We start from the raw sequence: 12,064 nt of genomic DNA on the forward strand, positions 1-12,064 counted from the left end.
CAGAATATACAGTCTTAAGAAACCAGCCAATATTTCATCTTCAACGATAACGTACTGAAATTGCAACCGAAATCTGCCCTCTTGATCTTATCACACCAGTAAATTGACCACACTCTGGTAACCACAAACAATCAACAGTTTTGTAGAAAAACACAGGCTCATTGCTCATTTGTGTTTGGGTGTATACGTGCTTTTGTGTGTAAGAGGGAAAAGAGAACAGAAAAAGCTTAGTGATAAGCGTATTTACAGAAATCTTGAGAGCTTTTTCAAAACTGTGGTTTAAAAAAAGCATAACATAAAATTTACCACATTAAACATTTTTAAGTATACAGTTCAGTAGTGGTGAGAATATCCACGTTGCTGTGAAACATCTCCAGAATTTAACTTCTTCATTGTATGGAACTAAAATTCCATCTCCATCAGGCAACAAATCTTTTTTTCTCCCTCTTCCCAGACCTTGGCAACCACAATTCTATTTTCTGCTTTCATGAATTAATTTGACTACTTCAGATATCTCATTATAAATGGAATCAATCATACAGTATTTTGTCTTCTTATTACTGGCTTATTTCTCTTAGCGTAATGTCCCAAGGGTTCATCTATATTGTAGCATATATCAAAATTTCCCTCCTTTTAGAAGTTGAATAATATTCCACTATATGCATATTCCACATTCTGTTTATCCATTCATCCGTCATTGAACACTGACTGGGATTGCTTCCAGCTTTCAGTTATTGTGAATAATGTTTCTATGAACCTTAAGTGTGTAAATATCTCTTGAAGATCCTGTTTTCAATTCTTTGGAAATTTACTCAGAAATGGGATTGCTGGATCATATGGTAGTTCTATTTTATTTATTTATTTATTGGCCGCACCTTGTGAGATGCAGGATCCTAGTCCCCTGACTGGGGATCAAACCCAGACCCACCCTGGCAGCAAAAGTGAAAGTATTAGTGGCTCAACTGTGTCCAGCTCTCTATGACCCCATGGACCGTAGCCCACCAGGATCCTCTGTCCATGGAATTCTCCAGGCAAGAACACTGGAGTGGGTTGCCATTCCCTTCTCCAAGGGATCTTCCCAACCCAGGAATCAAACCTGGGTCTCCTGCATTGCAGTCAGATTCTTCACTGTCTGAATCACCAGGGGAGTGGGGAGCCCCAACCACTGGACACCAGGGAAGTCCTGGTAGTTCTATTTTTAATGTTTTGAGGAACCATCATAGTGTTTTCCACAGTAGCCCTGAGTTGTTTTTAATATTTGCTCTCATACATCTCACTCATAAAAGCTAGTTTTTTGAGAGAGGAGGAAAATAGGAAACAAAAAGCAAGGCAGTGGGAGCCCCTCTCAGGCTACAGCCTCCTTCTTCACTGAACCCCTCAATTGCCCACCCACAGCACAGCTTCCCTTTTCTGTTCCCTTCCCTTCTTTCCTGTCACTGGGTGCCCCATCTTCCCATTCCCTTCTGGTAGGCAGAACCATGGCTCCCAAATAAAATGTCCACACAGTAATCCTTGGACACTGCAAATGTAATGTTACATGACTAAAGAAGTTTGCAAATGTAATTAAGGTTCCAGACCTTAAAACAGAAATTAGGGACTTTCCTGGTGGCCCAGTGGTTAGGACTCCAAGCTTCCACTGCTGGGGACAGGGGTCCCATCTCTGGCCAGGGAACTAAGATCTCATGTGCCACTCACACAGCCAAAAAGTGCAAATTAAAAAAAAAAAATCAAAATGGAGAAATTATCTTGGATTATCCAGGTGTGGCCCCAGAAGGGCAAGCTAGAGAGAATGCAAAGCCCAAAACAGATTCCATGCACTGTAGCTGCTCTAAGATGTAGAGGCCACCCACAAGGACTAGCAGTGGCCTCCAGGAGATAAGGACAGCTCCTGCTGACAGCCAGCAAGGAATTCAGTCTCATAACTGCAAGGAACTGAATTTTGCCAACAACCCAGGTAAGGCAGTGGTAAAGAATTTGCCTGCCAATGCAGGAGATGCAAGAGACTCAGATTTGATCCCTGGGTCGGGATGATGTCCTGGAGGAGGAAATGGCAACCCACTCCAGTGGGTTTTCACTTTCCTTGCCTGGAAAATTCCATGGACAGGGAGCCTGGTGGGCTACAGTCCATGGGGTCACAAAGAGTCGGACATGCCTGAGCATGCACGTATATAAATAAGCTCAGAGGCGGATTCTTCCCAAAGTGTCCAGAAAGGAAGGCAGCCCTGCTGAGTCCTTGATCTTAGTGCCATGAGACCCATTTTGGGCTCTAATGTATATAACCGTGTGGCGGTAATAAAGGGGTGCTGTTTTAAGCTGCTAAATGTGTGGTGACTGCTTATGAAAGCAGTAAGAAATGAATACACCCTCTCTCATACTTACCTGGGTCTCTCCCAGACCTTCAGAAAATGTACCTTGACTTTGAAGGTGTGTCAGTGGGAGAGCCAGACCAACTAAATCATTAATGTCAATAAACCAATGGACAAGGGCTAGAGGGAGACTAATTTTTTGGAAAGATGAAATTTTTTTTTTTTGCATCAGACTCTACTAGAAAGAACCCACCTGGCAATGCAGGTAGACATAAGAGACGTGGGTTTGATCCCTGGGTTGGGAAGATCTCCTGGAGGAGGGCATGGCAACCTACTCCAATATTCTTGCATGGAGAATCCCATGAACAGAGGAGTCCATTGGTGACTTCAAAGCTGAGCATTAAATATTTATCAGTGTACCACTGATGACCGTAGCCTGCTTGGTGGGCTACAGTCCTTGGAATCGCTATGAGTTGGACCCAACTGAGCGACTAACCACGCACACACACACCACTGATGACAATAATGGGCAAATTTTAAATTAAGACATGATTTGAATTCAAATGACTATTTCTGATTTATATTAGAAAATTGTAATCAAATGACACTGAATTTAGGGCTGTATGAGTTTTGGCAGAAACCTGGATAATCCCACGGACTGAGAAGCCTGGCAGGCTACTGTCCAAAGGATTGCACAGAGTTGGACATGACTGAAGTAATTAGCACAACTAGATAGCCATAATGAAGTGCTGTGTTAGTAGCTCAGTCGTGTCTGATTCTGAAACCCCATGGCCCACCAGGCTCCTCTGTCCATACGATTCTCCAGGCAAAGATACTGGGTTGCCCTTTCCTGCTCCAGGGGATCTTCCCGACCCAGGGTCAAACCAGGGTCTCCTGCATTGTGGGCAGATTCTTTATTGTCTGAACCACCAAGGAGGCTTTAGAGAGCCATAATAGCAACAGGAATTTCAGATCTGGAAAGCAGAAGATCAGCCTACTGACCAGTGATGGGGAATCGTGTGGCACCAGGCAAAGCCTCATGATGATACATCTCATCAGATACCAACAGATACATCAGATACCAACACTGAGTGTACCAGGGCTTGCTCACATTTCCCTTGCAGTTACCCTTGAAGTCTCTCTGCCCCTCAGTTATACAATATGATGCATTTTCATCATTAAAAAAGACCAGAGCATGGAAGGTGATGCATTGAAAACAATCTTTATGTATATTTTTTTTTCTTTTCTTTTTTTCTCTAAAACAGAATCACTCTCTCCATACTATTCTGTAACTTGACTTTTTATTTATAAATATATATTTGGACACTTTCTTATATCAATATAGACACAGCTGACCCACTTTTTCTCATTTTTAAGTGATGACATAAAAATGGCTACAAGTTACAGCTGAGTAATACCATACCTCACAGATGGCCACTTATGCTATCTGCATATTTTCATTAGTATAAATGAATGTCCATCAGCCTATATTTTTCCAACCTTATGCAAGTATTATCTGCATGATAAATACCTAGAAGTGGAATTACTGGGTTACAGGGGATGTGCATTTAGACACTGATAGATATTGCCAAAATACCATCCCCAAAGAGCGCCAGGTTTATTCTTCCATAAACAGAATATGAGACCTCTCAGACCACATCCTCTGCAACACTGGTCTTCGTTCATTTTTTTGACCTTTACCAATACTTAGATAGAAATGATTTCTCATTGTGTTATTTACATTTCCTTATTTCTCAGTGATGTATAGCATCTTTTTATATATTTGTTTTGCACGTTATTTGTAATTCTTTTCATATCCTATTCATGTCCCTCAAAAGCTTTTTCATCAAGTTCATTTTTCGTATTGATTTATTCAAGCTATTTTTATGTTAATGAAATGAATCTTTTGTCGAATGTGTTGCAAATGCTTTTCCCCTGTGGGTTCCCTTCTGACTCCACTGATAGTATTGCTTGCTGTCATAAATTATAAATTTGTATGTAGATAAATAGATCGATATTTTTCTTTTAAGCTTTTGGTTTGTATTATGGTTGTAACTGCTTTTCCCACTCCAAGATAATTTTTAAAATTTACCCATATTTTGTCTCTTTCATTTCAATATTTTATACATCTGGACAAAATATCTGAAATTCAGTTTCATGAAAGAGGAGAGATGGAATACAGATTTACCTTCTTCTTCAAATAGCTAGATGTTTTCATAACATCATTTATTATATAAGCCTTCTCCTCTCTGATATAAAATGGCTTTTCTTACAATAAATTCCCATATCACATAATTTATTCTGTTATTGACCTCCCTATTTCAGTGTCAGTACAAATTATTTTAACTAAGTACCTTTACAATACATTTTAATATTTTCTTATTTTTAGACATCCTCTAGCTTTGAGGGCATGTTAATTTTTCACAGGAACTTTTCATCAAATTTCAACTTTTTCTTAACATTTTGATCTTCTGTATTTTGATTTGATTCGGATAAGTTACTGTTACAAAGGCTTGATTTTTACTTACCCAGATAGATGCCATGATAGCCCACCTTTCTCTTGAGTTGAGATCACACTAACCTATTAAAAGAAAAATAAAGCATCGAATGGTATAAACCTGGGGTTCAGAGCACAATCATCTCAGTCTAACCCTTAAACTCAACCCCAGGAAACAGAAGCCAATATTCAAAGAGAAACCATCTCAGGAAGAAGACTTGTCTCTAATATCAAGTACCCCATTTGCTAAACAAATATTTGCTGATAACTAGCTATAAGGGACTGTGATAGACCTGTGTGTGTCTGTTTGTGTTCAGATACGTCCAACTCTTTTGCGACCCTATGGACTGTAGCCCACCAGGCTCCTCTGTCCATGGAATTCCCCAGGCAATAATACTCGAGCAGGTTGCCATTTCCTTCCTACTCCAGGGCATCTTCCTGACCAAGGAATCAATCTGCATCTCTTGTGTTTTGTGCACTGGCAGGCAGATTCTTTACCACTAGCGTCACCTGTAAAGCCCTGTGCTAGACCTGTGAAGGGTTCAAAACAAGAGAGAAGAAAAAAATCTCTGTACTCAAAAAGTTTGCAAATATGTTTACGGAAAGCCAATTTTTGACTCACTTATAATCCAGGAGAACTGCATTGATTGCTGACTTCCTTATTAACTACCGTCATAGAGAAAGCAAAAAAAAGAAAGATAAGTCGCTCAGTCCTGTTTGACTCTTTGTGACCCCATGGAGTATAGCCACAGGCTCCTCTGTCCATGGGATTCTCCAGGCAAGAATACTGGAGTGGGTTGCCATTTCCTTCTCCAGGGGATTTTCCCAACCCAGGGTTTGAACCTGGGTCTCCTGCACTGCAGGCAGACTCTTTACCATCGGAGTCACCAGGGAAGCCTCCCACCATCATAGGGAACAAAAAAAACGTGTCTCCTCTTCTCCAATTTTTAACTAGCTTCAGTTTGAATCCTTGTGTTTCTGAAATCTCCATTTACATTTTACAAGGCTCCAAGTCTACAGCCTTTTATAAACAAACATGTTTGCTTTTTGAGGAAGGTCCATATCTTGGTAGAGCCTGTAGGTATAAAGGGGTATTTTTTTGACAGAGTCCTGACTGGGAATCCAGTCACATACATAGGGAATCCTGGGAATCCTGTCATACGCAGACATTGTTCAAACATGCTGCCACTCTTCCCAGGAACAAAATATTCTAAATATTCAGTGATAGCCCACAGTAAAGTTCAACAGGAAATGACACTATTAGTCCCTAGAAACATTTAGCCTCAATATTCTCAGAATCACTGATGGAAGGGCAGTTGACTCTCTAGTTATGACAGCTAATGCTACATCCCTCTAAACATACAGTGGATTCAAAATATCATCAGTTCTGGTTTTGCCCCTTAAAGCTAGACACAATCTCTTTGAGCCTCAGTTTCCTCATTTAAAAAAAGGGGAGAGGATGGCCACTGCTGGCATTAAATGAAATTATATGTGTTAATAATGTCAGCAAATGTTTTGAGTTTCTACTATGTTGCAGATAATACCAAAACACTATATGGTCAATTCTGAAAGGCTAGAGATTTTTGTCATGTCTGTTCACTGGGGCACAGAAAGCACTAAAAAATGCTATGGAATGAATAAATGATTCAATATAAGCCTCACAATGATCCAGGGGAGCCAAGTATCATTTATAACATCTCCAAGTTGCAAATGAGGAAGCTGAGGCACAGAAAGGTACAGTCAGTCCCTCCACATTCATGGTCCCAGAGTCCCTTCATATCCATGGTCCCAGGCCCTCTCCCCAACCTTGTCCAGCATTTAACAAAATCTGAGGGTGCTTAAATCCCTTATACACAAGGGCACGGTACAGTTGGCTCCTGGAATCCAGGGGTTCCGCACGGGCAGGTTCCGCCAACCAGAGTTTGGCTGCGAAAGGGAAGCTACATTCCAGCCACACAAGGAGTGAGTGGCCTCCTACTGAACCTAGGCAGTTACACTCCAAAGATATGCATTTAACCCCAAGTTTCTTACTTACTTGGCCCAGCCAATACACTGTCAAAGCTAATGGTCAATACGTGCTTATGTGCTCAGTGGCTTCAGTCGTGTATGAATCTTTGTGACCCTATGGACTGCAGTCCATTGGATTCTCCAGACAAGAAGACCAGACTGGGTTGCCATGCCCTCCTCCAGGGAATCTCCCCGACCCAGGGACTGAATCCACATCTCCTGCACTGTAAGCGAATTCTTTACCTGCTGAGCCACCTGAGAAGCCCCAATATGTGTTGATCCAGTATAATTTGTAAATTATGAACATTTATCACAGGTTTCAGAAGTGAAGAAGACCTAAAGAACCTCTTGATGAAAGTGAAAGAGGAGAGTGAAAAAGTTGGCTTAAAGTTCAACATTCAGAAAACTAAGATCACGGCATCTGGTCCCATCACTTCATGGGAAATAGATGGGGAAACAGTGGAAACAGTGGCTGACTTTAGTTTTTTCGGCTCCAAAATCACTGCAGATGGTGATTGCAGCCATGAAATTAAAAGACGCTTACTTCACGGAAGGAAAGTTATGACCAACTTAGACAGCATATTAAAAAGCAGACATTACTTTGTCAACAAAGGTTCGTCTAGTCAAGGCTATGGTTCTTTCAGCAGTTACGTATGGATGTGAGAGTTGGACTATAAAGAAAGCTAAGCACTGAAGAATTGATGCTTTTGAACTATGGTGTTGAAGACTCTTGAGAGTCCCTTGGACTGCAAAGAGATCCAACCAGTCCATCCTAAAGGAGATCAGTCCTGGGTGTTCACTGGAAGGACTGATGTTGAAGCTGAAACTCCAATACTTTTGCCACCTGATGCGAAGAGCTGACTCACTGGAAAAGACCCTGATGCTGGGAAAGATTGAGGGCAGGAGAAAGGAATGGCAGAGGATGAGACGGTTGGATGGCTTCACCGACTCAATGGACATGGGTTTGGGTGAACTCCGGAAGTTGGTGATGGACAGGGAGGCCTGGTGTGCTGTGGTTCATAGTGTCGCAAAGAGTCAGACACAACTGAGCGACTGAACTGAACTAAGAAGTGAAGAATTACTCCACAGTGGAGTCTAAATGACCCAATGATAGAACTTTAAAACACCGTTTTCTGAAAGATTAGAGTGTTCACATCAATTCCTTTACTTCCTCTTTGGTGCCTATATTTCAACAAATGTCCCTATAGAGCCACAGACTTCTGGGAACGAGGCTCTGGTCTTCTTTGAAAGTGAAAGTCGCTCAGTCTTGTCTGAGTCTTTGTGACCCCATGGACATACAATCCATGGAATTCTCCAGGCCAGAATACTGGAGTGGGTAGCCTTTCCCTTCTCCAGGGGATCTTCCCAACCCAAGGATTGAACTCAGATCTCCTGCATTGCAGGTAGATTCTTTACCAGCTGAGCCACAAGGGAAGTCCAAGAATACTGGAGTGGATAGCCTATCCCTGTTCCAGGGGGTCTTCCGGACCCAGGAATTGAACCGGGGTCTCCTGCATTGCAGGCAGATTCTTTACCAATGGAACTATCAGGGAAGCCCTCTGGTTTTCTTTACATTTTTCAATTCGTTTTCCTACTAGTCTGAAGTTTTCTGCCTTCATGAGAGCAAATGGCGTAATGTTTTTATGAGTTACAATTTTCACGAAGTTGATTTTTTTTTTAAAGTTGTGAAAGTAGCTACTCCAAAGGGCAAAGTCTGTCTATGTGGAACACAAATCCTTGATAAGAATTTAGCCCTCCGACGGATTCATGTTGATGTATGGCAAAACCAATACAATATGGTAAAGTAATTAGCCTCCAATTAAAATAAATACATATTAAAAAAAAAGAATTTAGCCCTCCATGTTACAACTGTCTTCTTTTTTAATTTTTATTTGAGTATAGTTGATTCATTGTGTTGTGTTAGTTTCACGCATACAGGACTATGTATGCATGAAATCTTTCAGTTTCATGCATACAGGAAAGTGAATCGATTATACATATATCCACTCTTTTTTTCCCCCTGTTTCCACACAGGCCAATGCACAGTACTAAGTAGAGTTCTCTGTGCTATACATGTCCTTATCAGTTACCTATTTTTTAATATATATAGTAGTGTGTATAGGGTGATTCCAATCTCCTAATTTATCCCTCCCCCTCCTTCCACCCAAATGAACTTACTTAACAAAACCGAAATAAAGTATAGATGTAGATAACAACCTTCTTATCAGCAGCCAAAGGGGCCTCCAGCGACCCTGAACCTTCTTGACCAGGGGGAAACCACAATTTCCTATATATGGTCAGTTGCAATCAGTACTCAGATCCCCTTGTCTGTTGACTCAAATGCCAGGGGAATGATTCACGTCCAGTGAATCAGACTACTGTAATCAAAGAAAAAGGTGAGTCTTTTGAGGGAAAAGCAAACTTCTGGGGCTCCTAACGTCCAATATCTAAATAAACTTTCAACTCCTAAAAAAGTCAGGTGAAATAAAATTAATTGCCTACGTGAAGAGGAAGACGTGCTCACAAAGATGGGTGGGTTTCCAAGTCCTCAGAACCGAGTTCAGAACTACTCCGGAGACACCAGGCACCGGAAAGGCTATTCTAACTCCCGTTCTTTTTCTGTTCCCAAGACCTTCAGAGTTGGGGAGACCAAAATGGCCAACTGCATCCCCGCGCCGCTCGCTGTGATGAAAAGCTGGTCAGCGTGCGCCCCGCCCTGACCAGGACCGAGTGACCCTCTCAGGGCAGGCACTTCTGCTGCCTGGGGCCTCGGCTTCCTTGATTCTGAAACCGGGGCCGTGGACTCCATGCCGGCCCATCCCCCTGGGACCCTGCAGCCGGGTCGGTGCGCGCCGTGGGTGCCCGCCCGGCGCTGAGCTTGCAGGGGAACCGGTCGACGCTCACCCGGGGATTCGGGCCGCAGGACAGAGAGGGCAGCGGGAGAGGATTGCGGCTAGGCGTGGGGAGGCTGAACTTACCTAGGGAGCCGCCGCGGGAGCCGGCGTGCGGAAGAGCTGCCAGCGAGGGAGTGCGCCCCGCGAGCCGCTGCTCCGCTCTCCCTCCCGCCCGGCAGCCCGCCCCGGGACCGCACCCCTTCCTCCCGCCCCTCCGCCTCCTCCCGGCTCCACCTGCTCGCCAGCGGCGGCCGGAAAAGGGAAGTCGCGCCCAGGGCCCCCGGGCTGCAGTTCCCCACAGGTGCGTCTTAGACCTCTCCGATGGAGTGTGGGGGCAATCTCTAAACTTTCCCACCCTCTTTTCTCATCCTCATAGTGAAACCCTGTGTCTTCCATTTTAACTTCTCCGTCACATTAAGTTTTTTTTTTCAGATATTTTGCAATGCGTGTTTTGTTCTGACCTTGTGGATTCAAAGATGAGACAGTTCCCACGTTGCAGTGAAATGGAAAAAGAGGAATGAGTTTTTCCTTCCCTTTCCTGAGACCAAAAAAGAGAACAGTAAGCAGGCCTGAACATCCTTAGGTTTTTTTTTTCCTTCTTTTTTACTTTAATTGCTCCTAACTCTGCCTATCTGCAACTAAGCCTGCTCTTCTGCCCCCTAACTTTGCAGGCGCCAAATTTTGTACGTATTATCCTTTGCTTACCCTTGCAACACTTCCTTCCCCTTGTAGTTACATACCAGAAAAAAGGACTCAGAGCCACCAAACTACAAGGCTCAATTGCTGGGTTACTGATGCCAGCCTATCAGTGTTTTTGACAAGATCCTAACACCTTTGTTCCTCATCTCTGACTCCTGACTGCAAGCTGTCATCCCCTAGACTCCTCATGGTGGGGTTGGGGGTGAAGGGCAGCCCTCTCTGCCAGCTGAGAAATAAAGCCACCTTTCTATTACCTCCAAACTTTGTCTCCGTATTTTTTAATCGGCTTCAGTGGGCAGAAAAAGCCAAGATTTTGGTTGGCAACAATTTGGGAGGCTTGTCTGGCAGTTGGTGGCGGGCAGGCGGCCCCATAGGGCCCCTTGGCTATGGCAACACCAGGGACTCCTTTCATAGGGAGGCGCTGGGATCACACCAACCCGCCTCCCAACTTAGCTGCGGAACTCTGGGACTGTGATGGAGAAAAGGAGAGAAGTTACCCTTTCAGCTGCTAAGGCTGAGGACACTTTTCTTCTCTCTTTCGTGCCAGCCTGAACTTTCTATCCCAGAAACACTGGATATTGGAGGATCAGAAATGGGGCGTCTGGTATATGGAGACTCACTAGCATTTAGATAAGTCCCCTGGTGTGCACCTCATGATGTTTTCCGTTTGAGGAACTGATGCAGTTCCAGTTTGGGGGTGTCTCCCTATAGAAGGGGGTCCCCATTTGTAACGCACCGCTTTGAACATACGTCACAGGCTTAGTGGTACTCAAAAGTCATATTTGGGGCATTCTTGCCATTTCGTTTTTGGACTTCTGGGCATCTCTTTGCCATTTGTTTTGTTTTTAGTGACTTCCTGCTTTCAGGGTTTGGTTTGGTTTGTTTACTTTGGTTTGTGAGCACAGACATCTGACCCTAACTGCTTGAGCTGGAATGGGAAGCACTTATTCTAAGATTTCATCTGAGTCCCTTAGGAAAAATCCTAGATTACTGGCAACCTATAGTTAGGACGAGTATTTACTTAATTGGAAATTAAAAGTGCTCACACACACATAAAAAATTTTTTTTGAGGGAGCTCTTTTTATTGTGTATGTAATTAAGGTGATTTTTTTTTAAAAAAAGGAGAAGCTGGCTTGGTAACTTTAAACAAAGACTTCTCAGAGGGAAACGTATGTTTTTATGCATCTTTGAGGTGGAAAATTTCTATCTGATCTTCCTAGGCTGTTCTATTGTGTGTGTTTGTTTGTGTTAGGCCTATAAGAGGTCTTTTTATAATTTATTGGTGGCCAAATGATAAGGTTTTCCTAGGAATGGTGGGATTTTGTTGCATGGGGAAACCAAACTTTGGGCTATTGCAAAGCCATTATACCATGCTTTGAAAGGTGCAGATTCTGAACCTTTGATTTGGATCAAAGTGTGTTGTTTGCTCAGTCCTGTCCAACTCTTTGCAACCCCATGGATTGTAGCCTGCCAGGCTTCTCTGTCCATTGGATTCTCCAGGCAAGAATACTGGAGTGGGTTGCCATGCCCTCCTCTAGGGAATCTTCCCCACCCAGGGATGGAACCCAGGTATCCTGCATCTCCTGCTCTGCAGGCGGATCCTTTACTGCTGAGCCACCAGGAAAGACTGTTTAAGAGGACATCCTTCCTTAAATGGAAGA

At 43.3% G+C, this 12,064-nt stretch overlaps 1 protein-coding gene across 5 annotated transcripts in view; it reads right to left on the minus strand.

The window, feature by feature from the left end:
* The window catches only part of ANXA3 (annexin A3), a 71,168-nt gene extending 61,301 nt beyond the window's left edge, over window positions 1–9,867 (minus strand). For 4 of the 5 annotated variants that reach the window (XR_015165260.1, XM_086405182.1, XM_086405178.1 and 1 more), the window contains exons 1-2: window positions 9,789–9,867; window positions 4,835–4,887 (exon numbers count right to left, since the gene is read on the minus strand). Coding sequence is in view for 3 of the 5 variants with exons in the window: in XM_086405182.1 (XP_086261308.1) it covers window positions 4,835–4,849 (15 nt within the window). In the remaining 2 variants the exon portion in view is untranslated. The remainder of the gene's footprint in view (window positions 1–4,834; window positions 4,888–9,788) is intronic. The other variant, XM_086405183.1, reaches the window with a different exon arrangement.
* Window positions 9,868–12,064: the final 2,197 nt, after the last annotated feature.

This window comes from Bos grunniens, chromosome 6, assembly GCF_055505025.1.
Source record: "Bos grunniens cultivar Pamir isolate PY7600 chromosome 6, Bosgru_T2T1.0, whole genome shotgun sequence".
Taxonomy (NCBI): domain Eukaryota; kingdom Metazoa; phylum Chordata; class Mammalia; order Artiodactyla; family Bovidae; genus Bos; species Bos grunniens.